The sequence below is a fragment of the Megascapheus bottae genome, chromosome 10, assembly GCF_031878675.1.
Source record: "Megascapheus bottae isolate mThoBot1 chromosome 10, mThoBot2.hap1, whole genome shotgun sequence".
Lineage (NCBI taxonomy): Eukaryota > Metazoa > Chordata > Mammalia > Rodentia > Geomyidae > Megascapheus > Megascapheus bottae.
Window position 1 is genome coordinate 66193021 of NC_143518.1, and position 26551 is coordinate 66219571.

Below are 26551 nucleotides of genomic sequence, written 5' to 3' on the forward strand. Positions count from 1 at the left end.
TCTGCGTGAAGAGACAGCCCTGCTTCCCAAGCTTTAGGGACTAGAAATCCATTACAATGTAAAGTCTAGAGTCTTCATTTGCATTTGTTCCTCATATCAACTGGCCTAACTTAAAGAAAACACAAAGGTGACACAACAGGAAGGTGCCAGGCCAGGAAAGGGGGAGGAGGGAAGGAGGGGGGAGGGGGTGGAGGGAAGGAGGGGGAAGAGGAAGGAGGGGAGGAGGAAGGAGGAGAGGAGGAAGGGAGGGGGAGGAAGGAGGGGGAGGAGGAAGGAGGGGAGAGGGAGGAGGGAGGAGGGAAGGAGGAAGGAGGGGGGAGGGGGAGGAAGAAGGGGAGGAGAGGAGGGGGAGGAGGAGGAAGGGGAGGGGAAGGGGGGAGGAGGGAAGGAGGGGGAGGAGGAGAGGAGGGGGGAGGAAGGAGGAGGAGGGAGGAAGGAGGGGGAGGAAGGAAGGAGGGGGAGGAGGAAAGAGGGGGAGGAGGAAGGAGGGGGAGGAGGAAGGAGGGGGAGGAGGGAGGAGGGGAGGAGGAAGGAAGGGAGAGAGGGGAGGGGGAGGGAGGGGAGGGGAGGGAGGAGGGGGAGGAGGGGGAGGAAGGGGAGGAGGAAGCGGAGGAGGGGGGAGGGGGAAGGAGGAGGGGTGGAGAGGAGGGAGAGGAGGGAGGGGGAGGAGGGGGAGGGAGGATGGGGAGGAGGGGAGAGGGAGACCACCACTCGGATCCCGTCAGTGATCAGTACACGTAGGGGAGCAGGCGATAGGGCACGCGCTGGCAGTACCGCTCCCAGGCCAGGCCGTACTTGTGCCGGCAGTGCCGCTCGTCCCGGGGCCTCGCGATGGACCAGCAGGGCGGTGAAGTAGAGGACGTAGAAGTAGGGCAGGAGGGTGGCGGAAGCCGCACGGCAGAGACCAGGCCAGTGCCATGACCAGGTCGCCCAGGTAATTGGGGTGTCGGACGAGGCCCCACCAGCCGGAAACCAGCAGGCTCTTCCCGGTGGGTGTGGGGATGGTGCTCAGGTCTGGGCAAGAGGAGGACAGCCCGTGAGCCCAGCCGAGCCGAGCGGAGCGAGCTCTGGGGGAGGGGTGGTGGGGAGGAGGGGGGTGGGAGGGAGGCGGCGATGGAGTACTCACGGCGCTAGCCTCGGGTCCGAGGGATTTTTTCCGGAATGTATCTTTCTGGGAATTTGCACATCGGAAGATGACATAGCCACAGACTGCAAGGTGAAGTCCTTTTTCTGTTAATAACTTAGGGCTTCATCTAACAGTTAAAATAATCCAGATCTTCCCTTACTGGTGACGTCTGTCTCTGAGAAACCGTGCCACTGCCGCGGGGGCCAGGGGTGCTCTGTGGTGCCAGAGCGGGGCTGGACACCCTCCTTTTTCCCCCAGGCAGGAGGAGCTGGGCACCTCCTCAGTCTTTTTAACACTCCTCCTCCTCCCTCCTCCTCCCCCCCCCCACCATGAGGCAGGCCCTGAGCCAGGAAGACCTAACAGCCCATTGGGAGGGGAGGGAGGGAGGAGGGGAGAGGGGAGGAGGGAGGGAGGAAAGGAGGGAGGGAGGAAGAGAGGGAGGGAGGAAGAAAGGAGGGAAGAGGCGGCATGGCAGGGTGGCTCCGGCCGACTCAGGAGGCTAAGATCTGAGGATCAAGGTCCAGAGCACAAAAGAACCTGAGAATCCTATCTCTAATTAACCTCTAGGTGCTGTGACGGCTCAGGGGTAGGGCGGTAGGCCTGAGCTGAAGGGCTCAGGGACAGGGCCCAGGGTGGGGCTGGGACTATAACCCCAACTGCTCAGGAGGCTTGGATCTCTGGATCCATGGTTCCACGCTGGCCAGGGCGGGGGAGTCCCTGGGGTCTGAGGCTCAGTGGGTGGGGCACTAGTCTTGAACAAGAGTTCAGGGGCAGGCCTACGTTTAAGCCCCACAGCAAAACAAATGCCTCTGTGGCCACTGTTCCCAGACCTGTTCACAGAGGTGCCAAAGGCTCTGCGTTCCCTCCACCTGAGACCTTAGCGCTGACACTGAGTCCCGTGCTGACTGACCCCGTGACTCGACTTCTGGTGGAGGATCAGCCCTCTTTCAACAGCTTAGTGACACCCTTAATCAGGCTGCGTGACCCTCAGCTGTCCTCCACCAGCCCTCCCTCCCTCCCTCCCTCCCTCCCCCACACCTCATGCCCACCTCCTCTGGGATCACCAGGCGTTTCATTCCCCATCACCCCAGATCACTCCCAGCCGAACTGTGACCAATGGAACGGCCACGACAGGCAGGAAGACACAGGCTGGGGGTAAACTCACGTTTCAGCGCTGCGGTGAGCACGGCCACTGGCCAGGACAGGTCCTGGGGGTGGTGGACCCAGGTAGAAGGCCTGCAGGCTGTAGGTGAATGGAACCCACGCCAGATCTCCAAATGCCAGCATGAACCCAAAATCCGTCGTGCGTGATGTCCATGGTGGTGAGCAGAGCCTCCTGCGGAGGGTGGGCAGGGGGAGGGGGAGGAGCCGCTGAACACAGGACTCACACAGGAGTCCCCACCCAGGGCAGCACCTGCCCGGCCCCCAGGGGCCAGCACTCAGGCCCGGGCTTCATTCGAGGTCCACAGCCCTGCCCTGCCATCCTTTGGCCTTCGTGATTCTCTCTATGGCACTGTCACGTCCCTAGACATGGGGGCCACGAGTTTTCATCTGCCAGCCTACACCCAGCACCACGTCAGGCAGGGAACAGAACATTCTCCTGGCACGTCGGCCTGGACTGGACACCCACAGGTGCCTGCCAGGAGGGCTTCTCCACCTAGCAGTCCAGCGCATGCTCACAGGGCTGGAAACCTCTGTGCAAACTAGTGGCTCACACCTGTAATTCTAGCTACTCAGGTAGCTGAAGTCTTGAGGACTAAGGTGTGAGGCTAGTGCAAGAATAAAGTTCACTAGACTTTCCAAAATAGCTAGCCAAAAGCCAGATTAGAGGTATGTCTCAAGTGGTAGAGAACAAACTGAGGGAAGGCAGGGCTGAGTTCAAACCCAGTACCTGCCAAGAAAAAAAAGGCAGAGTTCCTAGCTCAAGAAAGACTGGGATGAGGACCTAAAATACTCATTCACGCCTGTAATCCTAGCTTCTCAGGAGGCTGAGATCTGAGGACCACAGTTTAAAGCCAGCCCAGGCACTAAAGTCCATGAGACTCTTATCTACAATTAACCACACACACACACACACACATAAAAAAAAAACAGAAGTGGAGCTGTGACTCAAGTGGTAGAGTGCTAGCCTTGAACCAAAGAGTTCAGGGACAGTGCCCAGGCCCACAGTTCAAGCTCCACAACTGACCCCCCCCCCAAAAAAAATCATAATAGCAGCAGAGAGAAAAGAAAACATATATCTAGGGGCCGGGAGTTTGGCCTACTGGTAGAGTGCTTGCCTAGCATGCACAAAGACCCGGGTTCAATTCATACATAGAAAAAAGCCAGAAGTGGTGCTGAGGCTCAAGTGGTAGAGCTCTAGCCTTGAGAAAATACAAGGACAGTGCTCAGGCCCTGAGCTCAAGCCCAGGACTGGAGGGGGAAAAAAAAAAAAAAAGCATATATCTAAGAAAAAACCTAGCAAAGGAAGAAAAAACCTCTACAGAGAAAACCATACAGCTGGTACCAGTGGCTCACATCTGAAATCCTACCTCTCAGCAGGCTGAGCTCTGAGAATCGAGGTTCAAAGCCAGCCTGGGCAGGCAAGTCCATGAGACTTCCCATAAAGGCCGAGGTCTGGCTGAGGTGCTGAAGTGGCAGAGCACCAGCCTTGGGTGTGAGAGCACACACAGGTGAACATGTGGGAGGGACTCACGGGGCTGGATTGGTCCACACTGCTGCAGAAACGCACAGATGCAATGCAGTGTCTCCTGAAACCCCAGAGACCCCAACACTCCTGTGGAATTCTATTCTGGAGTAGCCGAGGCAACTGGCGACAACAGCAGCAGCAACACAACGCCAGACTTCAACTTATACTACAAAGCCAAAATAACAAAACTGGCTTGGTAGCTGCAAAAAGCAGACCCCCAGACCAAGGGGACAGATCAGAAGACCTGGAAGTAAGTACCTACTCCATGGCCAACGGACACCTGACCAAAGAGTGGAAAACTCAACTGCAGAAAGCAGCTTTCACCAGACAGTGCCAGAACTGAATAGCCACACAGACTTACACTGGACCTCTATCTCTCACCCTGTCTATCAACTCTGAGTCAAATGCATTCATGTCTGGCCTGGAACCCTGCAATTGCAGGGATAGGGAGACTAGGCCAGCTTACTGGCACAGGCAGAAAGTTCCTGAGAATCCCTGCTGACCATCAGAAGTGCACTGAGCACAGAAGGTACCATCGTCTTGCTGAAGGGAGACCCCAAAGAATGGCAGAAAGTCTCTGCCAATAATCCATCCAATAACTTAAAATGTACACGGAGTCTTATAAACCAGAACCCCTGGGCTCGGAAGAACTCAGCCGGGGCAGCGTCCTGGGTTCAGTCCCCAGTGTCAACAAAGAACATATAAACAGCTTAAAAATAAAAACAAGACCCTGAGGACTCCAGAACCCACCTAACAAATGGGCAAAAGAGCCACAAAGACACCGTGGAGAAGTTTAAATGGCTACTACGTGCATGAGGAAATAAATGTTCAGCATCCCTGACAATATCTAAGGATCAAAGTGTGAAGTCAGAAGCCAGCCAGCCTGGGAGACTCCTCTCCAGTTAACCACCAGACACCTGGAAGTGGGGCTGAGGACCACATGGTACAGAGCCAGCAGGGAGCACAGCAGCTCTGGACAGAGCCCAGGGTCCTGTGCTCAAGCTCCAGGACCAGCACCTGAATAGTCATGTTCACTACAGTAGTATTTATCACAGTCAAGTTAGGGAAAGAGTCTGCTGCCCTACAACAGAAGAACGGATCCAGACAATGTGGCTTATATACAACCGAGTTTCATTTACTCAGCCATCTGGAAAAACCAATTTTATCACTTCTTGGGAAAAGGATGGATCTGGAAAATAGCCCTACTGAGTGAAGCAGGCCAGGCCCAGAAAGACAAAAGGCCATGTTTTCTCTCATAGGTGCATCACAGACCCCAAATAGAACCTTCCAGGTAAACACACACAGGGGACTAAGAATGCAAGCATGATCGTGCTGACGGAAGTACCCTGCATTACACTCCACACGGTGAAGCCTTGGGACAATTCAGTTTGACAAAACTGAGAGTCAGGAAACAAACAAGGTTTAGAATGGGGGAAAAGGTGCAGCCAGAGGGGAGAAGAATGGAAGGGGCGAGATTTGTGTGCACAAGTGGATGTGTTTAAATCGTAACCCCCCTCCTACAATATATATATATATATATATATAGCAATTACATACATAGCAGATATATACATATGTATGTATATATCTGCTATGTATATAATTTGTAGATTAAGAAGTTTTACAAACAACAACAACAAAACTGGTAACCCCAAGGGCATTTCTTGGGAAGTTAAAAGGACCAAAAATTACAGAGAATGACAGAGATTCTGTCATTACAGAATTATGGAGGCCAAATTCTAGATCAGGCCCACTCGGCCTTCATCCTGATGCCTGTACATACCAACTTCTAGGGCCTGTGATCCACTTCCTGGTACAGAAGACAGAGGAGGCCAGAAGCTCGGCTTAAGTAGCAGAATACAGCCTCTAAGCAGGAAGCCCTGACTGAGTGTAAAGACAGAGCACCCACCATGATGCTGAGGGTAGGGAGAAGGGGGAGGGCAGATGGACCTGCGCTGGCCAGCACACAGCACCTGGCTTGGCTGGGGAGGCAGGAGTGACAAGAGCCTGCAGGGAGAAGCAGTGCTGATGGGCTCCCCGCTGCCGCTGCCCAATTATGCACTGCAGAGCGAGTCTTCCTTGGTCTTGCATGCAAGGCCAAATTTAAGACCATCCTCAGTACAGAGAGCAGAGGCGGGAACATACAGTCAAGAAGGTAATGCACATCCTATAAAATGAAGAAAAATGAGACAAGGGGTAGAAAGGATGGCATTGTACTCATAACAGCCTTGTTAAATACTAATTCCTGGGTCCGGAGTTTGGCCTAGTGGTAGCGTGCTTGCCTACTATGAACAAAAACCCGGGTTTGATTCCTCGGTACCAGATACATAGAAAAAGCAAGAAGTGGTGCTGTGGCTCAAGTGGTAGAGTGCTGGCCTTGAGAAAAACCCAAGGACAGCACCTAGGCCCTGAGTGCAAGCAAAAAAGGACTAGCAAAAAAAAAAAAAAAAAAGTAAATCTGAAGATCAGCTCACTTTTGGACTCACAGAAGCTGAGTCAAACTTGTTGATTGTTCCTGAGACCCTTGCCAATCATGCTTAGTAGAAAAGAGGAAAAAAAATAAAACAAACAAAAAACTGTCTCAGACTCAGAGGCTTTCTCTCCAAATGTCAGCAGACTCTCAAAGCCCCTCATGGTTGAAAGATGTGCTGGCATGGACGAGCATGCCAGGTGCCCCAGTGCGGGGCAGGTAGGGGCAGGAGGGCAGAAGGTCAACAAAACCCTGCTGCAAAACAAAAGCAAGAAAAGACAGACAAAAAGACTGGATCCCTCCAGAGTTCAAACCCGTGCCCCCCCAATAAAAAACCTGACTTGGAATTTAGAGGAAATGGTTTAAAGGTAACAATAAAAACAAAAAATAGATACAGCATAGGCCTGAGAAATTATTTTTAGCCAAGAAAGGAGCTATCTGAACACATATGAGTTTCCATGCTGGCTGTGGGAAGTGTCCCGGGGACGCTCACAGCCTTCAGTGGCTCCATGCTCCCACGGCACATGGTGCGCCTGAACAACAACCATGAGCAACAAGCAATCTCCCCAGGTCAAGAGCCAGCTGTCTCCTGACAACCTGGAGACATCTTTATCTCACAGTCTGTCCACTCGTTCATGTCAGATTTTGTTTGTACAAACAAGCCATCACTCAAAAACCAGAAGACCAAGGTCCACCAACCTTACACCCTTCAAATACTTCTCCGTGTGAGCTCTTCGGTTCAAAGGCTACCGCCCTACCCCTGGAGCCACAGCACCACCTCTCACAGACTTTCTTGCCTGGGCTGGCTTTGAATTGCGCTCCTCAGGCCTGAGCCGCTGGGATGACAGATGTGAGCCACCCACGCCCGGCTCCAATACTGAAGAGAAGAGATATTGCCCCTGCCAAATGCTGAGCAGCCAGCACCACCACGCTCTCTCTGCCCCAGTGCCAGGCCTCCTGCCCCATCGCTGCAGCACGGCAGACTGTGTCCTGTCCCCACCCCATCTACTCTGAGAGTGCAGGACTCCAAGGCTTCTGCTCTTTAACCACCTCAGGTGGACATAAAGCCCATATTCAGGAGTCCCAGGCAGGAACTCAAGGTAAGCTCGGGGGGGCTGCACAGTGAAGTCTTATCTCAAAAACTAAATCAAAATCCAGTACCTCGTTCCAGAGAGCATCGAGCACGTAGAGGAGCTGGAAGCTGGTCACCAGGGCCATTGCCAGAGACGGGGCGGTGCGGTTCTGCACCTTCATTTCAGCCAAGAGCATCACCAAATTGACCATCACCTGAAGTAAGAAAGGGCAGGCTAACAGCCCCGGGTACCGAGGCCCTGGGCCAGCAATGAAAACAGGACACTTCAACCCCACCCACGCCTGCCCACACAGACCTTACTCAGGCCTGAGAAAACGCTGGACGTCCCCCTAAGGGTGGCTTGATCTTCTTGCCTAGGGTGTCACGGTCTCAGAGACGGGAGGGGTCACACACCAGAACCACAGGAGGTGAGAGGATGCGGGGGGGGGGGGGGGGGGGGGAGACTACCACAAAGGAACAGAACAGCTGTGGTGTGGGGCATGGAGGTGCCCACAGGGGGCACTGCCAGAGGGCCTCATAAAGCCACAGGGCTGGGCCTGTGGGACCACAGCCCTTCCTGCTGTGGTCAGCCTCAATTAATGTCAACACTGCAGAGGGTGGGGCAGGAGAGGGAACAGAGACCAGAACTTTGCATTTTTACTTTGTACAAGTCTTCTATAAGCTTTTGCAGGATGTGGTGGCTCACACCTGCAATCCTTGCTACTCAGGAGGCTGAGACCTGAGGATCACGGTTCAAAGCCAGACCCAGCATTGTAAGACTCTTATCTCCAATTAATCACTAGAAAACCACAAGAGGTGCTGTGGCTCAAGGGGTAGCCTTGAGCTGAAGAGCTCAGGGACCACACCTAGGCCCAGAGTTCAAGACCCCGATAAAAAAACAACAACAACAAAAAAAAACCTTTTATTAAAAAGGGAATAAACCAAAACAGAAGAGGTGACATTGTCCAAAAAGAAATGTACTCTTTACCTAACTAATGTGACCCTTCTGTACGTCACTTTTATACTAATAAAAAATTACAACAGGGCCAGGAGCATGGCCTAGTGGTAGAATGCTAGAAGTGGTGCTGTGGCTCAAGCAGTAGAGTGCTAGCCTTGAGAAAGCCCAAGAAAAATGCTCAGGCCCTGAGTTCAAGCCGCAGGACAAAAAAAAAAAAGGCAATAAAATACGCTTTCTCTTACTTTAAATCCATGTACACAAGTACAAGGTGATTTTTTTTTAATGTTAAATACAAATTGGAAAACTTCTAACAAGATATCCCTCTGGTAATAGAAAGACAGAAGTCCGGAAAATTGTACTTCCTAAAACTCTACACCTACTTCTTGCTCTAAAATAGCGTACATTTCTTTCTGAACACAAGATGAATGTGCACTATTAAAATAAATGAAGATTTTAAAAGGAACAAGACCTACCCATCCAATCAGTCCAGGACGCAATTCACAGAAGTATTTGAGATCAAAAGTGCCAATTCGAGGGTTCAGTTCACGGCCAATGAAGAAATCGTAGACTGCATTTCCTGAAAAGGGAGAAAGGAGGCTTTACCCAGATCATGCCCCAGGTCCAGATGGGGGCCTGAACCCCGGATGCTGGCTGCAAACCAGAGGGAGAGGGGGCGGGAGAAGGGCTTCACACAGGGGCAGCGGCAGCCCCCGCCCTCCCCACCCTGAGGCCATGGGCCAGTTCCTGCATCCAAAACAGCTACAAGGTTTCTCCAACTTCCTTTAAGTTCCTTTATCCTTTAATTTTTCTTTCTTCTCACTTGTCTTCATTCTCCATAAAATGAAGCTAAGGAAACACTTCTAGAGACGGCTGCTGGGAATGTGGGACACTCAGGCCACTGAGAAGCACCACCCGTAACCGTCACAAATGAACCACTACTGCTTACCAGAGCTGGCGGGTGCCAGCTCACTCCGGGGCACCTTCAGAGAGCGGGCATAGAGGTAAACACTCAAGACCACTGAAAACAGCGTAGCCGCAAGTGCAAGCTGAAGGAAATGGCTGTACACCCAAGAGAGATCCACGCCCCAGAAGACAGCTGCTCCAACAAGAGCAGACGTCAGGACAAAAGCGTAGAAACCTGTAAACAACGAAAGCAGAAGGTTCCTCGTGAACTGAAGGCTCACCTGAGTCACACCCTCACAAAGAAACAGGAAGGGCCGGGAGGTGGCCTAGCAGCAGAGTGCTGGCCTGGTAGGCATGAAGATCTGGGTTTGATTTCTTCAATTCCTCAGTACCACACACACAGAAAAAAGCCAGAAGTGGTGCTGTGGCTTGAGTGGTAGAGCTCTAGCCTTGAGGAAGTCTAAGGAAAGTGCTCGGACCCCGAGTTCAAGCCCCAGGATTGGCCAAAAAAAAAAGGAAGCAATAGGACAAGCCAGGCGCAGTGGTTCGCGCCTCTAGTCCTAGCTACTCAGGAGGCTGAGATCTGAGGATCATGGTTCAAAGCCAACCCAGACACTAAAGTCCGTAGGACTCTTATTTCTAATTAACCACCAGAAAACCAGAGGTGGTGCCGCTCAAGGGGCAGGGTGGCAGCCTTGAGCTGAAGAGCTCAGGGACAGCACCCAGGTCCAGAGTTCAAGTCCCACAACCGACAAAAAAAAAAAGATATGTTTTTGTTTTTTTTTCCTTGAGATAAGGTCTTGCTGTGCTGCCCAGACTGGCCTTAAACTCTAGGTCTTCCTTGTTGCCTCCCAAATGCTGGGGTTACAGTTACACCCACGTTATTCTCCTAGATAAGGTCTCATCAACCTTTTTTGCCCTGACTAATCTAAAATCCAAACTCTCTTAACTACACCTCCTGAGTAGCTGGTATTATAGGAACAAGCATCAAGCTTCACTCACTATCTGCTATTAAAACACTGCAAGGAGGGGGCCAGGAGTTTGGCCTAGTGGTAGAGTGCTTGCCTTGCATGCACGAAGACCCGGGTTCGATTCCTCGGTACCACAAACACAGAAAAAGCCAGAAGTGGTGCTGTGGTTCAAGTGGTAGAGTGCTAGCCTTGAGAAAGCCCACGGACAGTGCTCAGGCCCTGAGCTAAGTCCTTAGGACTGGCAGGAAAAAAAAAAAAAAAGAATTACACCAAAAACACTGCAAGGAAAGGTACAAAACAGAATCTCACCAACACACTGAACCCCAATTGCCAGGGCCCAAAGTCAAATGGCTAAAAGTGAAAAAAGCCAGGCCAAGCTTAAACGCTAATGTCATAACCCATTATTATGGTGGAGCAACGTAGTATAAAACTATCAATATTTACGGCTGGGTTAGCTTCACAATGCCCTCAAGAGACTTTAGTCACACCATCAAGCAGAGCCGCAGGGAGGAAGGGCCAGGCCAGCCTGGGAAGCAGGCGCCATCCCTGGCCTGTCCCTCGGGACTCACACATGTAAACTGTGCTACCCAGCAGGCTGGGATCTGAGGATCTCAGTTCCACACACCAGCTGAGGCAGTTAGACTCTTAGCTCCAACTGACCATCAAAAACAATACCAGAAAGGCGCTGGGCTCAAGTGTTAGGAGCACTAGCCTTGAGCAACAGAGCTCAGAGACTCAGGAACTCAGGGACACAGGGACAGTGCCTTAGTGCCTTAGTCCTAAATTCAAGCCACAAAACCAGCAGGAAGGAAATACAAGAGGCTGGGAATGTGGCCTAGCGGTAGAGCACTTGTTTAGCATGCACAAAATCCTAGGTTCGATTCCTTGGTACCACATATAAAGAGAAAGCCGGAAGTGGTGCTGAGGCTCAAGTGGTAGAGCTCTAACCTTGAGAAAGCCCACAGACAGTGCTTAAGCCCTGAGTTCAAGCCCAGGACTGGCAAAAAAAAAGAAAAGAAAAGAAAAGGAGGGGAGGGGAGGGGAGGGAAGGGAAGGGGAGGGGAAGGGAGGGGAACAAGACACCAAGAGTGACTGAGGAGCTATGTTACCTTACATGGCCTAAGGTTTACGTGTTGATGAAATCAGATTGGACAGTTTAAAGAGTAGAAAAATTATCTCAACTCATTAGTTTTAAAAGAAATCACCATTTAATCTATATTGGAGTCTTCTTCCATCCACAAGAGGCGTTCCTTCGACAACCTTAAAAGAAAGAGAATTTTACATTAAAAGAGCAAATTGACTGGACTGTACATTTGAAACAAGTAAATTGATGGTATGTTCATGACATCTCAACAAAGCTATCAAAATGATCTCTTAAAGTACAATATATGATATCCACAGCTGGTGGCACAGTGGCTCACACCGCCTGTAATCCTAGCTACTCTGGAAGTTCAAAGTCAGCCCAGCACAAAAGAACTTGAGACTCATTTCCAATTAGCCTCTAGAAAAATGGGAAGTGGGGCTTGGCTCAAGGGTAGAGTGGCAGCTTAGAGAGCTCAGGGACAACACCCAAACCTGGGGCAGGATGTTAGCTTTGAGCTAAAGAGCTCAGGGGCAGCGCCCAATGATCACAAAACAAAACAAAACAACCCATAACATTCTTAATCTCTTCAACTTCATCACGCCCAATGAAGAGGATATCTTGTTGTAGGAAATAGGGTAGTATGTTGCAAAAATCTTAACATCCAGTCCTTTGATGAAGCAATTCCACCTTCAGGAATATACCCTAAATACAAATAATTAGAAACCTCTTGTGTCTCCGGACTCTGATGACGGCTCCCCCCGCATCCCATGGCACCACTCGGCTATGCGGAAAACCCTTCCCTACGCACGGAGTGGTGCCCAGCCCAAAACACTCACTACCTTGCCTCTGCTCACATCCGCCATGGCCCCGTGTCATGCTTCTGAGTCCACTGCTGACACTCACCAGGCGCGCACGGGCGCCATCACCCAGCACCACGCACGCAATTCCTGTGCATGTTCACACAGTACTCATCTGATTGCGTCACGGGAGCAGGCTGTCATCACACAGCCCAGCAAAGAACTACTCACATGGCAGCTCCCATGAAAAGAGCTCCCAAAACACACCATTTCTACTGGGTGGGCAACAAGTTTCCGGGCACAAAAGGGCAGCAATGGTCGTCTACTGCCCAATGCAGAGACACTAACAAGGCCTCCCCTGTCGGTATCCTTTCATCAGCCACACAGGGGCATGCAGGAGGGAAACATTACCTGTCGGGAGATCCCAGGACCGCACCCAGTCCTTTCTCACGATCCTCATCTTCGGTATTTATTATGTACTATGAACACGCAGGTACACATACACACATATGCAGACAACCATTGCATTTGTATTTATATATTATTTATATTATGACTATAACTCCTACTTGATGGAACCCACTCTGCCACTGGTGAGATCAGGCATGCACTGTCTGCAGATGCAACCGACTGTCACCAGCTTGAACCACTCCCAGAGGAATTGATCTGCTCTTCAGCTGGCAAACTGCAATGCCAAGACTGTGATCCTTCAAATATATCTAAGAAAATACGTCTAAGAAAAATGTTCTAAGAAAAGTACACTTAACAATGGAAACAAATTTAAAGGCTATCATAGGAGTTTGGAAAATACACAGACTCAAGCCCCCTGAGCTACCAGCCTGTCAGTTAATGATTTAAAATGAGCTCTCGGGGCTGGGAGCTTGGCCTAGTGATAGAGTGTTTTCCTAGCATGCACAAAGACCTGGGTTCAATTTCTTGGTACCACATACATAGAAAAAAGCCAGAAGTGGTGCTGAGGCTCAAGTAGTAGAGCTCTAGCCTTGAGAAAATCCAAGGACAGTGCTCAGGCCCTGAGTTCAAGCCCAGGACTGGCCAAAAAAGAAAAAAATACATATGTGTGTGTGTGTGTGTGTGTGTGTGTGTGTGTGTGTGTGTGTGTGTGTGAGCTCTCAGCCAGGAGCAGTGGCTCACACCTGTAATCCTAGCCATTCAGAAATCTGAGATCTGAGGCACTAAAGACCATGAGACTCTTATCTCCAATTAACTACCAGAAAACTGGAAGTGGCACTGTGGCTTAAGGGTATGGTGACAGCTTTGAGCTGAAGAGCTCAGGGACAGCACCCAGGCCAGGAGTCTAAGCACCACAACCAATAAAATGAGCCCTCAAAAATACACACTGATGGGGCCGAGAGTTTGGCCTAGTGGTAGAGTGCTTGCCTAGCATGCACAAAGACCCAGGTTCGATTCCTTGGTACCACATACTTAGAAAAAGCCGGAAGTGGTGCTGAAGCTCAAGTGGTAGAGCTCTAGCCTTGAGAAAAAAATCCAAGGACAGTGCTCAGGCCCTGAGCTTAAGCCTAGGACTGGCAAAAAAAAAAAAAAAAAAAAAAAAAAAAAATACACACTGATGTGGGTGATGGGGATATTTTCCCCTGGCTGTCACAGCTAAGACTCAGGCCATTTTTCAAACTAGTCTGTTCCTTTTAACCTGGTTTGACAAGTTATACAAGGTATCTAAATCAAGCCAAATGCTAGTGCCTCACGCCTGTAATCCTAGCTACTCAGGAGGCTGAGATTCAAGGACTGCGGTTTGAAGACAGCCTGGGCAGGATAGTCCATGAGACTCTTACCTCTGATTAACCATCGAGAAGCCAAAAAGGGACTTTGTGGCTCAAGTGGCAGAATACTAGAATACTAGCCTTTAGCAAAAATGCTCAGGGACAGTGGCCAGGCCCTGAATTCAAGCCCCAGAACTGGAGCATGTGCACATGCATGTACACACACACACACACCTAAATCAGGAGGGAAGGGAAGGTTACTTTGTTTTGCTGGTTGTAGGGCTTGAACTCAGGGCTTAGGCACTATACTTGGGCCTCTCTGTGCTCAAGACTAGTGCTCTACCACTTGAGCAACAGCGCCACTTGTGGTTTTTGAGTGGTTAATTGCAGGTAAGAATCTCACAGGGACTTTTCTGTCCAGGCTGGCTTCAAACTGTAACCTTCAGATCTCAGCCTAGTGGATGAACTAGGATTACAAGTGTGAGCTGGACACCCAGCTAACTTAGATTTTTAAAGTACTACTTAATAACAAGTATAACAGGGTACAAGAATAATAAGTTTCGGGAGTTCTGTCCAATAATGACAGCTTCTCATCTCAAAACAACCAAACATGGGAAAGCCCTTAGGAAAATCTCATATGACCGCACATGCCCAACTAACAAAAACTTACCTTCCCAACTGGCAATAGGTAGAACAGGGCTTGAACAAGAAACCAGAGGACGTAGACTCCACATACTCTGGCCTCCCATAAGTCACCCCAGGCAGGCAGAGGCGGAGGGAAATTCCGCAGGCTAGGGTCTTCCTGTGCACACATGGACAGCAGCAGGAAGAGGGAGACAGGCAGGCCCAGCATTATGAGCAGCGCTCCTGTAGGCAAGCAGTGCGGAGTCAGGGCTCAGGGAAATCCAATCTCCATTTAATCCAGTTAGTTAACTGTGTTAGTACTAGCTTAAAAACCACTGTCCACCCCTCAGTGCCAAAACTCAGATCTGGTTATCTCAGATCAGTTTGTAATCCATCATCAAAAACTCCTAATTCAGGTGGCTCACATCTGTCATCCTAGCTACTCAGGAGGCTGAGATCTGAGGATCTCAGTTCAAAGCCAGCCCAGAGGCTGGGAGTTTGGCCTAGTGGTAGAGTGCTTGCCTAACATGCATGAAGATCCAGGTTTGATTCCTTGGTACCACATACATAGAAAAAGCTGGAAGTGGTGCTGAGGCTCAAGTGGCAGAATGTTGGCCTTGAGAAAACCCAAGGACAATGCTCAAGCCCTGAGTTCAAGCATCAGGACTGGCCAAAAAAAAAAAAAAAAGCCGATCCAGACACAAAAGTCTGTCAAACTCTTATCTCCAATTAACCACCAGAAAATCTGAAGTGCTGTGTCTCAAGGGATAGGTGGTAGCCTTGAGCTGAAGAGCTTAGGGAGAGCGCCCAGACTCAAGAGTTCAAGTCCCACAATCTACCAAAAAAAAAAAAAAAATCAAAACCCTCCTAATCCAGCTTACACCTGCTCCAAGCTGTTCAAAAGACAGAAAAATTACAATTCAAAGCCAGATTGGGCAGAAAAAGTCCAACAGATTCCATCTCCAAAATAACCAGCCAAATGCTAGATTGGAGGTGTGGTTCAACTGAACAAGTGTGAGGCTGAGTTCAAATTATGATACTTGCATAGGGGGTTGGGGGGGAGGGTAATGGGTACCAAGACATGTGAAAGGGTATCAATGTATGTGAATTAATGCACCTTCTATCTGGCAAATATCATGTAACCCTTTTATTAATTACAATAAAAATATTTTAAAAAATAAAGGCTCAAAGATACAAGGAAATGGAAAGATCTGGAAACAAAATTTTAAGTGAAGTAAGCCAGACCCAGAAAACCAGAGGTTGCATGGTTTCCCTAGTAGAATGTGCCTATAAAGCTGCAAATAAACATATTGGGTTGTACGTAAGGGGTTACAAATAAACTGAAATTTTAGTAGCTCTATGGAGAGCACAAATAGTCTAGTCTTTTAGAAAGTCTGGGTCAGAGCCCAGCAAAAGAGCACCAGGAAAGGGGTGGGGTCCAGGGCAGAGCAGCGGACAGGGAAGGGAGTGGTAGGGAAAGCAGCCCATAGTTCACAGAGTCAGGAAAGGGTGGGTAACACCAATCAAGACGTACTATATTCATAAACCGCTTGGGGAAACTACTTGAAGATAATAAAGTTAACATACACAGAATACCGCTATATAGGTATGTGTATATATACCTAAACAAAGCTCCCTTGACCCCCAGGGGACAGCCACTCGGAAGCATTAGGAAGGAAAAAGCACAAAGCCAGCCCCAAAGAGCAAACTCACCTCAGGAACTAAGTGCTGAGACACCAGCAAACCACAGATCAGAACACAGGGAAGTGAGCAGGCTACAGATTGCACATGGTGCCAGGTACCACGGGTGGCAGACCGGCAGCCACGTAGGATGAGAACCATTGGCTAACAAGACAGCGCGCAAACTTTCACTCAATAAATCCAAACGTTTTGCACACTGCATTCCTGACCTTCACAAACCTGTCCAGCGCAGGCCTTGTGTGCAGCTGCCTTCCAGTGCCATGCCCAAGGCAGGCCCACCACATCTAATTATGGACCACCAGCCTTCCTAGACACAGCCCTCAGGTCAGCCTCCAGCCCTTCCCCGACTCTGCTTGAAACAGCCACACTGCATCCCTCTACTTCAAAGCTGCACTCAGCCTCCCTTCTACTCATCCTGTGCAGGCTTCGGAGAGGCATTTCCAAGGAGCCCAGGAGCAACCAGACCCGCTGCCAGACCCCCTGACCGACTGCCAACCTACCAGGGACTCCTCCAAACTCCAAGCCCTTCCCCTGCGGAGCGGGCGTCACTCTGAGGCTGCTCAGCAAGTCAGGCTCTCTGGTAACAAGCTGCTCTTCCTTAGCATCTGATTCTTTCACACGGACCACTTCTCTTCTCGGACGAAGACTATATTGTGAAGACAAATAACTGCCTTCTTGTGACAAAATCAATCTCTCCTAAGTAAAAAGCAAAGAGCATTCAGAATCGACAGTCAAGCATTAGCAGGGTTAACCACTGCTTCGGCTCCTACCTTGGAGCTAGTAGGAGGCATGTCACTGCTCTCCCTGGGCTCCGCCTCTCCATTGTAGATGGTGACACTGTTTCCAAATGGCTTCTAAATGGAACATAAAGCACGTTAGTCCAAAAAAGTGTCACCAAGTAAAACGGAACAGCACAGTAACATAGTGCTACTATGCTATCAAACAATAACGCGAAGCCCAGGGCTTTCACAGCCTTAATTCTAGGGAATTCCACTGAAGTCCCTACAAAGTAAACGCAAAAACGCACCTGTCCTTACTAAATCACCTTGCTGGTGAGAGATCAACTCAGAGGCAAATGTTCAAAGTCACAGTAACAAGAAAAAGGTAGAACAATGAGCTTTGAAAATCTCTAATCACACTGGCAAAAAAAAAGGTGGGGGGAATTTTAAAAAATGAAAATTTATACACTATTGATGACTGGCATAACTTTTTTAAAGCTATCAGAAAATCTATAAAAGGCACCTGCTTTGTGTTATACATCCAACCAAGCAATCTCATTTGTGAGAGTTTACTCCAAGGAGATAATCAGATGTATAAAAGTACCTCCTTATAGAAACACATAATGTTGAGGATTCAGAAGGAGAAACTCTACAGGATCGAACTCAATTACCATACATCTGTACAATTTATGACACCTGTAATCCTAGCTCCTCAAGAGGCTGACATCTCAAGATCACGGTTCAAAGCTAGTCCTGGCATCAAAGTGCAGGGGACTCCAAATAATCACCAGAAAACTGGAAATGGCCCTGTGGCTCCAACGGTGGAACATCAGCCTTGAGCTACTCAGCTCAAGGGACAGTGCCCAGGATCCAAGTGCCACAACCAAAAAAAAGTATATGTATACCATATCTAGACCATATATACTTCCAGTCTGACAATTTAGCTCCAATACAAAGCAGTATGTCTATCGTCTAGTATTGTGAAGATTATTAAAAGCTGTGATCCAAGCTACTTAGGGGGCTGAGATCTGAGGAGGGCCACTGAAATCCAGCATGGGCAGAGAAGTCTGTGAGACACGTATCTCCAATCTCCAACCAGAAAAGCTGGAAGTGGTGCTGGGGCTCAACTGGTAGAGGGCTAACCTTGAGCAAGAGCTCAGGGATAGCACCCAGGTCGAGTTCAAGCCCCAGCACACACACAAAATAAATTATTAAAAGCCGTGTACTGCCGAGTGCTGGTGACCTCACCCTTGTAGTCCTGGCTACTCAGGAGGCTGAGTTTTTTGTTTTGTTTTGCCAGTCCAGGGGCTTGAACTCAGGGCCTGGGCACTGTCCTTGGACACTTTTGCTCAAGGCTAGTGCTCTGCCACCTGAGCCACAGCACCACTTCAGGCTTTTTCCATGTGTGTGGTACTGAGGAGTTGAATCAGGGTTTCATGCATGCTAGGCGAGCACTCTACCACTAGGCCACACTCTCGGCCCCCAGGCTGAGCTTTTAGAATTATAGTTCAAAGCCTGCCCAAGAAGGAAGATTCATGAGATTTTTCTCTAACCACCAAAATGGTGGACGTGGGACTGTGGCTCAAAGTGACAGAACACTATCTTTGAGCAAAAAAGCGAAGAGGCAGCACTCAAGCCCTGAGTTTAAACAAACAACAACAACAAAAAAAGAAGTACATTTTATGCAGAAAAAGAGACACAATTATGTGAACAGAACACAAGCTAATCCTAGTTCCTTTATAAATGGAAAGTGGTCCATCTGGCCTATCATCTAAGAATTCCTGTGAGTTACGTGGCACCTGCAGGCGTCACACCTCTTATTTTCCACTACTGTTACAAGTCACCCACTGAAACTGCCATTTCTAAACAGGGATGTGATCAAGTGCAACAACACTGACAGCAAGGAGGTGTCTCCACGGCACACATAAAACTTAAACCCTGTAAAACAAGGTGTGCAAACATGCCGCTTTACCTAAAAGCTACATCTTCTTCAGATGTAAACGTTATCTTTTTTTTTTGGTGGTTGACAATGCTAAAAACAGCACTTCAATAACGTAAGGACTTTTCTTTGATGTTGAAAAGAACTATGCTGGGACTGGGCGTGTGGCCCAGTGGTGGAGCGCTTGCCTAGCATGCACGAAGACCTCGGTTCCATTCCTCAGTACCACATACATAGAAAAAGCCAGAAGTGGTGCTGTGGCTCAAGTGGTAGAGCTCTAGCCTTGAGAAAACCCAAGGACAGTGCTCAGGCCCTGAGCCCAAGCCCAGGCAAAAAAAAAGAACTATGCTTTCTATTCCAGACACTTTGCTTTTTATATAATCTTCCAAAGTTATCACATATTGCACGTCTAAGACTCTAAGATAATTAAGTGTAAATGACTTGAGTGAACACAAACAAAACACTATGTAAGGATACAGTACCAATATAAGCGGTGTCAATTTAACTTCCAGAATTTGATTCACGGTTTCCTTAAAGTCAGCCTGGTAGGAAGCAGAGGCCGACCTTCTGGAACCTTTAGGTGTTCTGCCAGGGGATCTGGAGCGGGACCTTGACTGGCTGCCACGGCTTCGGCCCCGGCCCCCACGGCGTCTGGAGGGTGAACTGGAAGTGGAGCCACTTTTCCTTTGCTTAAAGGATGCTAAAGGCTGTAAAGAGACAAGGCAAAGAGCTCACCACAAATCACAACATCTAGAGACAAGGTCAAGCTAGAAAAAGACAATCATGGAAATCTCCAGGCAGTGAAAAACACTGCAACCATGACCTCGCTCTGCAATCAGTGGGTCTTCTCACCCGTTATAGGAAGCCAATACCAGCCATTCATTCTTCCATGTGTAGCCCTCAAGCTAAGAACCATGCTTATGAATCTTTAAATGACAGCAAACAAAACCAAACTATATTTGACATAACAATTATCTGAAATTCAGGCAGGCTCTGGTGGCTCACACCTGTAATTTGAGCTACTCAAAAGGCTGAGACCTAAGAATCAAGTTTGAAGCCAGCCCAGGAAAAAGTCCCCACAAGACTCTTACCTCCAACTAATCACAGGAAAACCAGAAGTGGTGCTGTGGCTCAAAGTGGTAGAGTGCCAAACCTTGAGCCGAAGTGCTAAGCTATCTCTGAAGACAGCTCGCAGGCACTAGATTCAAGCCCCACACAAAAAAATTACCTGAAATTCAAGCCTCAGTGTTCGTGAAGGTGTATTGGAACCTAGCTCTATCCACTTCCTTCCATGCTGCCTAAGTGCCTTCCAGCGCCTCAGAAGCCTTATGGACCACAAAGGTACCACAGTCACTCGAGCAAACTAAATGGGACCCACAAGCCAGGGGATCCCAACTATTTGTTGCAGATGAGCAGCAGGTACCAAAGCTGAAGCAAGCTGCATGAAAGTTTCCATAAGGGTTTGCACGTCTGGATCAGAGATCCCACAACCCTGAGGCTGGGGGCCATGGGCTACACCCAGGTCTCATGGCTGTCAGAGTGTCAGTCCCAGCCCCCACGGCCCACCCTGCGGCCCTGGCTGTATCCCCATCACTCCTGGGAAGCTACAATGGCGTCACCTTCATTTCTCCATTTCCCTTAGCACCCACCTCCTGGGTGGCCATCTGTGGAAAACTCCCTTCAAGTCCAGGCCCCTCACTGCCCACCTGTGCCAACACTACCACCGGCAGACCCTTGCCTTTCTGTGAGTCTATGACAACTACGCCTGGTACCCGATTCACTCCTTCCCAGAGCCACACAACGGGAGTGGACCCTACCTCTGCCTTCTGCCGGAGCCTCGGCTTAGAAACCATGTCTACAGGAGAAGTTGTTCACTCACGCTGCAAACACACCTGGCACACGGGAGCACTTACTTACCTTAAGATCATTCTCTTTCAACTCAAGTTCAGTTCCATCTTTGTATTTGACGCTGTAAAGATGTGACTTCTGGTCATAGCTCAGAATCTCTACTTCATAATAAAGTGAGCTTCCAGGCCATCGGCCTCTTACCACTTCACCATCTGCAAATTTCCTACTTGGCATTTTCTAGGGTTAGCCTGAACAATTTTAAAGAAAAAGACTGAGTTAACACTGACACTGTTTCATAGGTCAGTCCTAAGATACACCTTCTAGATGTGTCAAATGGTCAAAATGTGGAGCTAAGGGACCAGGAGTTTGGCCTAGTGGTAGAATGTTCACCCAGCAAGCACAAAAACCTGGTCTCAGTTCCTCAGCATCGCATACGTGAAAAAGAAAAAGCTGGAAGTGGTGCTGTGGCCCAAGCGGTAGAACTCAAGCCCTGAGTTCAAGCCCCAGGACTGGCAGAAAAAAAAAAAAAGAAAGAAAATGTGGAGCCAAGAAGAGTCCCCCAAAATGGGGGCATGCAACTTATTTTAAAAATGACAACCCTGAAGCTTAATGATAACTATTTCACCCAACTGTGTTGCCCAAGGGCACAAGAACTGACATGGAGATCACAGAAGAGGAGTTCTTCCTGTGTCCTGGCAACTCGCTGGAATCATTTTATGGCTGAGGTACAGGTAAGTAGCACTAAGAATTAACTACAATGCATTCTGGGCATCCATTTGTACAACACAAAAATATGGCCCACCCAGGGCTGGGAGTTTGGCCTAGTGGTAGAGTGCTTGCCTAGCATGCATGAAGACTCGGGTTCAATTCCTTGGTACCATATACAGAGAAAAAAGCCGGAAGTGGTGCTGAGGCTCAAGTGGTAGAGCTCTAGCCTTGAGAAAGCCCAAGGACAGTGCTCAGGCCCTGCGCTCAAGCCACAGAACTGACAAAAAAAAAAAAAAAAAAAGTGGCCCACCTAAAATGATCAAAAACCAAATTATAATCTCACAAAATTATTCATTATTCTCACATTTTTATTCATAAATTTTTGTGTTGCTTTTCCAGGGCTTTAGAAATACATTTAATTGGGGCCGGGAGTGTGGCCTACTGATAGAGTGCTCACCTAGCATGCACAAAACCCTGGGTTCAATTCTTTGGTGCCACATACACGGAAAAGCCAGAAGTACTGCTGAGGCTCATATGGTAGAACGTTAGCCTTGAGAAAGCTCAAGGACAGTATCAAGGCCCTGAGTTCAAGACTCAGAAATGGCAAATAAAAAAAAAAAACAAAAACCCAGAAATATGATTAAAAATTTAACAAATTACCTTAATAAACTAGGAAACAGATGGGGAAAAATAAAGATACACCCCAATCAATACCAAGAAAAGTAATTTCAAATCTAAAAGGAGTAACAAATTTAGAGTCTACTTCACAGTTTCAATTCTTGAGCCCAAGCAGGCCAACTATCCACAGTAGCCAAGATATGAAAAAAATCCAAGATGCCCCACCGTAGATGTGGGTACCTATACACAAGGGGATTTCACCTGGCCTTTAGAAATAAAATAATGTCACTTTCAGGGAAATACATAGAAGTAGAAGCCATCAACGTTGTGAGGAAAGCCAAGCTCAGAAAGAGGAACAGCAGGTTTTCTCTGATATGCAGGAATTAGATCTAAAACGTACTAGGATGACAAGTTATACAGGATTCTAGATACTCAAGAGTGAACCAAGGGAATCACAAAGACGCACAATGCCTAAGTGCACATCATGTTTATATAAAATAACGTACATACTGAAACAAACTCTAAACACACAGAAATAAAAGAGTAGTTTTTACTTTTGATAATTCTGTATGGTATATTCGCATGCATGTCTTTGGGAGGGAGGGGGAGGGCACAGAATGCGAGGAAAAGAGGGTGAGAAAGTGCAGCAGCGCAGCTCACTGGACCCTGATGAAAACTCCGTGGGTAAGCCCGGCACAACAGCTCATGTCTGTAATCCTAGCTACTCAGGATGTGGAGATCAAGGTAGAAAGCCAGCCTGGCAATACAAAGCCAAGGGACTCATCGCCAAATAACCACCAGAAAACTGGAAGGGGAGCTGTGACTCAAGGGGTAGGGTGGTAGCCTTGAGCTAAGAGCTCAGGGACAGCGCCCAGGCCCAGAGTTCAAGACCCACAACCGACCAAAAAAAACCAACCTCTCCATGGGTGGAGATGGGTGTGGGAGAGAGAATGAAGGAACAGAAGACACTGCGCAAAAAGAAATGTGCTTCTTATTGGACTCGTGTCATTGCAATCTCTCTATAGTAACATAAAGCAGATTTTAAACTTTTTAATTCAATTGGAAGACTAACCAAATGCACACCAGATATCTGCAGGCCAGCCAGTACCCGGCCCCCCAAGCTGCCTTTCCTCAGAGCCACAGCAGACCTCCACAGGAAGCCACAAACAGCCCTCAAGTCACCAACGGCTACAGAGGCGGAGGGCAGGAAGATTGCAAGCTCAGGGCCTGACAGCCTCACTCAGCCAGACACTCTCACACACGAGCCACACGGGGCCGGGGCCGGAGGCTGGGGCTCGGGAGCCCGGCCTGGCATGCATGAAGACTCGGGTTCAATTCCTAAGCACTAGATACACAGAACAGGAGGGAGCGGGGCCGTGGCTCCAGTGGCGGAGCACTAGGCTTGACAAAGCCCCGGACAGCGCTCAGGCCCTGAGCTCAAGAGCCCGAACTGGCAACAGCCACCTTCTTCAGCACCAGGAGTGACACCCAACCTCATGGTCTGAGAAGTGCAGGACCCGCCCTGACCTCCACACTCACCCCTGGACGCCTTCTTCAGCACCAGGAGTGACACCCAACCCCATGGTCTAAGAAGTGCAGGACCCGCCCTGACCTCCACACTCACCCCTGGACACCTTCTTCAGCACCAGGAGTGACACCCAACCTCATGGTCTAAGAAGTGCAGGACCCGCCCTCTCCTCCACACTCACCCCTGGACGCCTTCTTCAGCACCAGGAGTGACACCCAACCCCATGGTCTGAGAAGTGCAGGACCCGCCCTCTCCTCCACACTCACCCCTGGACGCCTTCTTCAGCACCAGGAGTGACACCCAACCTCATGGTCTAAGAAGTGCAGGACCCGCCCTGACCTCCACACTCACCCCTGGACGCCTTCTTCAGCACCAGGAGTGACACCCAACCTCATGGTCTAAGAAGTGCAGGACCCGCCCTGACCTCCACACTCACCCCTGGACGCCTTCTTCAGCACCAGGAGTGACACCCAACCCCATGGTCTGAGAAGTGCAGGACCCGCCCTGACCTCCACACTCACCCCTGGACGCCTTCTTCAGCACCAGGAGTGACACCCAACCTCATGGTCTAAGAAGTGCAGGACCCGCCCTGCCCTCCACACTCACCCCGGCAGGCCTTTCCCCAGTACTGATCACTATCAACCACCTGGGAAAAACATAAGGAGCTGCCCGCAACATCAACTCCGGTCCTGCAGTATGGCAGTGATGTGAGAATGGGAGACCTGCCGTGAGAGACCTCCTAGTGCCTGCAGGAGAGGAGGCCCAGATGGGGGAGGGAGGAGGAGGGGGGGAGCACGGGGGGAGGAGGATGGGGGGTGTAGGAGGATGTGGGGAGGAGGACGGGGAGGGGGAGGACGGGGGGAGGAGAATGGGGGGAAGGGGGAGGACAGGGGAGGGCGGAGAACGGGGGAGGGAGGAGGATGGGCAGGAGGGGAGGATGGGGAGAAGGGGAGGGTAGGGGAGGGGGAGAACGGTGGAGGGGGAGTACAAGGGGGTGGATGATGGAGGGGAGGGGGGAGGATGGGGAAGGAGAGGAGGAGGGGAGGATGGGGGGACGAGGAGGAACGAGCGAGGGGGAGGACAAGGAGGTGGATGAAGGAGGGAGGATGGGAGGGAGGGGGAGGACAAGGAGAGGAGGATGGGGGAGGGGGGAGGATGGGGGAGGAGGGTAGGACTGGGGGGGCAAGAGGACGAAGGGGAGGAGGGGAGGACAGGGGAGGACGGGGGAGAGGGGAGGAAGGATGAGGGAGGGGAGGATGGGGGAGAGAACGGGGGAGAGGATGATGGAGGGGAGGACAGGGGAAGGGGAGGATGGGGGAGAGGGCAGGGACAGGGGGGAGGGGGCAGGTACCGGGAAGGAGAATGGGGGGAGGAGGAAGAGGGGGGAGGGAAGAGGAGGATGGGGTGGGAGGAGGCACGGGGGGAGGAGGCACGGGGGGAGGAGGCAGGGGGAGGAGGAGGCAGGGACAGGGAAGGAGAATGGGGAGGAGGTGGACGGGGGGGGGAGGAGGACGGGGTGGGAGGAGGGGGGGAAGGAGGCAGGGACGGGAAGGAGAATGGGGGGAGGAGGAGGACGGGGGAGGAGGACGGGGTGGGAGGAGGCATGGGGGGAGGAGGCAGGGATGGGGGGAGGAGGCAGGGACGGGGGGAGGAGGAAGGGACGGGGGAGGAGGACAGGGGGAGGAGGACAGGGGAGGAGGAGGAGGACGGGGGGGGGGGAGAGGAGAGGACGGGGGGGGAGAGGAGAGAGGACGGGGGGGGGGGGAGAGGAGGAGGACGGGGGGGGGGAGGAGGAGGACGGGGGAGGAGGAGGAGGAGACGGGGGGGGGCCGAGGAAGACAGGGGAGGGGGACGGGGAGGAGGACGGGGGGAGGGGGAGGAGACGGGGGGAGGGGGAGGACGGTGGGGGAGGAGGAGGACGGGTGGGGAGGAGGAGGACGGGGGGGGGGGGGGAGGAGGAAGACGAGGAGGCGGGGCGGCGGCTGACTCCGCAGGGACGGGAAGTCCCCCGTCCACGCTCAGCCACACGCGGGGAAGGAGGCGCCGTCCTCCGCCGCGGGCCGGCCGGCCCCGGCCCCGTCGTGCAGGGTGTCGCCGGGCGGCTCGCGGGCCGGGCCCCGGCTGGCCTACCGGCCGGGTCGGCGCATCCCGGGGGCCGGGCGGGCGTCCCAGGACGGGCGGGGCCCCGCGGCGCGGAGGGGACCGTGCCCCCCCCCGGGGACGCCGGGCCCGGAGCCCCGCCCTCCCGGCTGGGCGCTCGCGGCGAGGGCACGGAGGGCCGCCGGCTCCCCGGGCGCGTCCGCCCGCGCGCCCGGCAGAGGGAGGCCGGGACCTCGGCGCCCGGCCCGCGCGGCCCCGCCTTGCCGCCCGCCCCGCCCCGCCCGCCGCCGCCTCCCCGCCGCCGCCCCGCCGCCGCCGAGGGGCCGGCGCGGGGGTCTCGGGGGCGCGGGGGGGCGCGGGGGGCGCGGGGGGCGGGCGGGCCCGGGCGCTCGCTCACCTGCCGTCCGGCGGAAACGCACGGCCGCGCACAGCACGCACCGCGAATGCGCGCGCCGCCCGGCCCCGCCCCCCGGCCCCGCCCCCGCCGCGCGCCCCGATTGGCCGCGCGCCCTTTTGAATGGTCGCCGACGCCGGCGATTGGCCGCGCGCCGTGGCGCCGCCGCCTCCGCCCGGGGAGCCGCCCGGGAAGCGGCCCGAGCGCCCGGCCCGGCCCGCGAGCCCGGCCCAGCGCCGCTCCGCCCGCGGCTTCCCGCCCTGCGCCCTAGGGACCCGAGGACCCGGGCGGGAGCCAGGAGGACCCCACCTGCCCGGTGGACCCTGAACTCACACACCCAGGACTCAGGGCTGCGCGCTCGCCGCCCCGCCCGGGCCTCCCCACCCCCGCCCCGGGCCTGTCCCCTCCCCCCCGCCTGTCCCCTCCCCGCCCGAGCCTCCCGGCTCCGCCCCGCGCCTCACCTCCCCCCGCCCCCCCCCCGCCCCGGGCCTCCCCCCCTCCCGCCCCCGCCCCGCGCCTTTCCCCACCCCCGCCGCGCGCCTCACAAACCCCCCCCCCTCCGC

At 51.8% G+C, this 26551-nt stretch overlaps 1 protein-coding gene across 1 annotated transcript; it reads right to left on the reverse strand.

Annotated features, from left to right (window-relative positions):
• Positions 1–690: 690 nt before the first annotated feature.
• On the reverse strand, positions 691–26015 carry Lbr (lamin B receptor). The gene is given in 18 exon segments (XM_090341582.1): positions 691–821; positions 823–879; positions 881–1014; positions 1128–1155; positions 1157–1209; positions 2292–2349; positions 2351–2422; positions 2424–2462; positions 7447–7572; positions 8789–8892; positions 9262–9453; positions 11395–11449; positions 14480–14676; positions 16635–16830; positions 16905–16988; positions 19275–19499; positions 20710–20888; positions 25992–26015. Coding segments are annotated over 17 exon segments (1878 nt in total). The 5' UTR covers positions 20875–20888; positions 25992–26015; the 3' UTR covers positions 691–728.
• Positions 26016–26551: the final 536 nt, after the last annotated feature.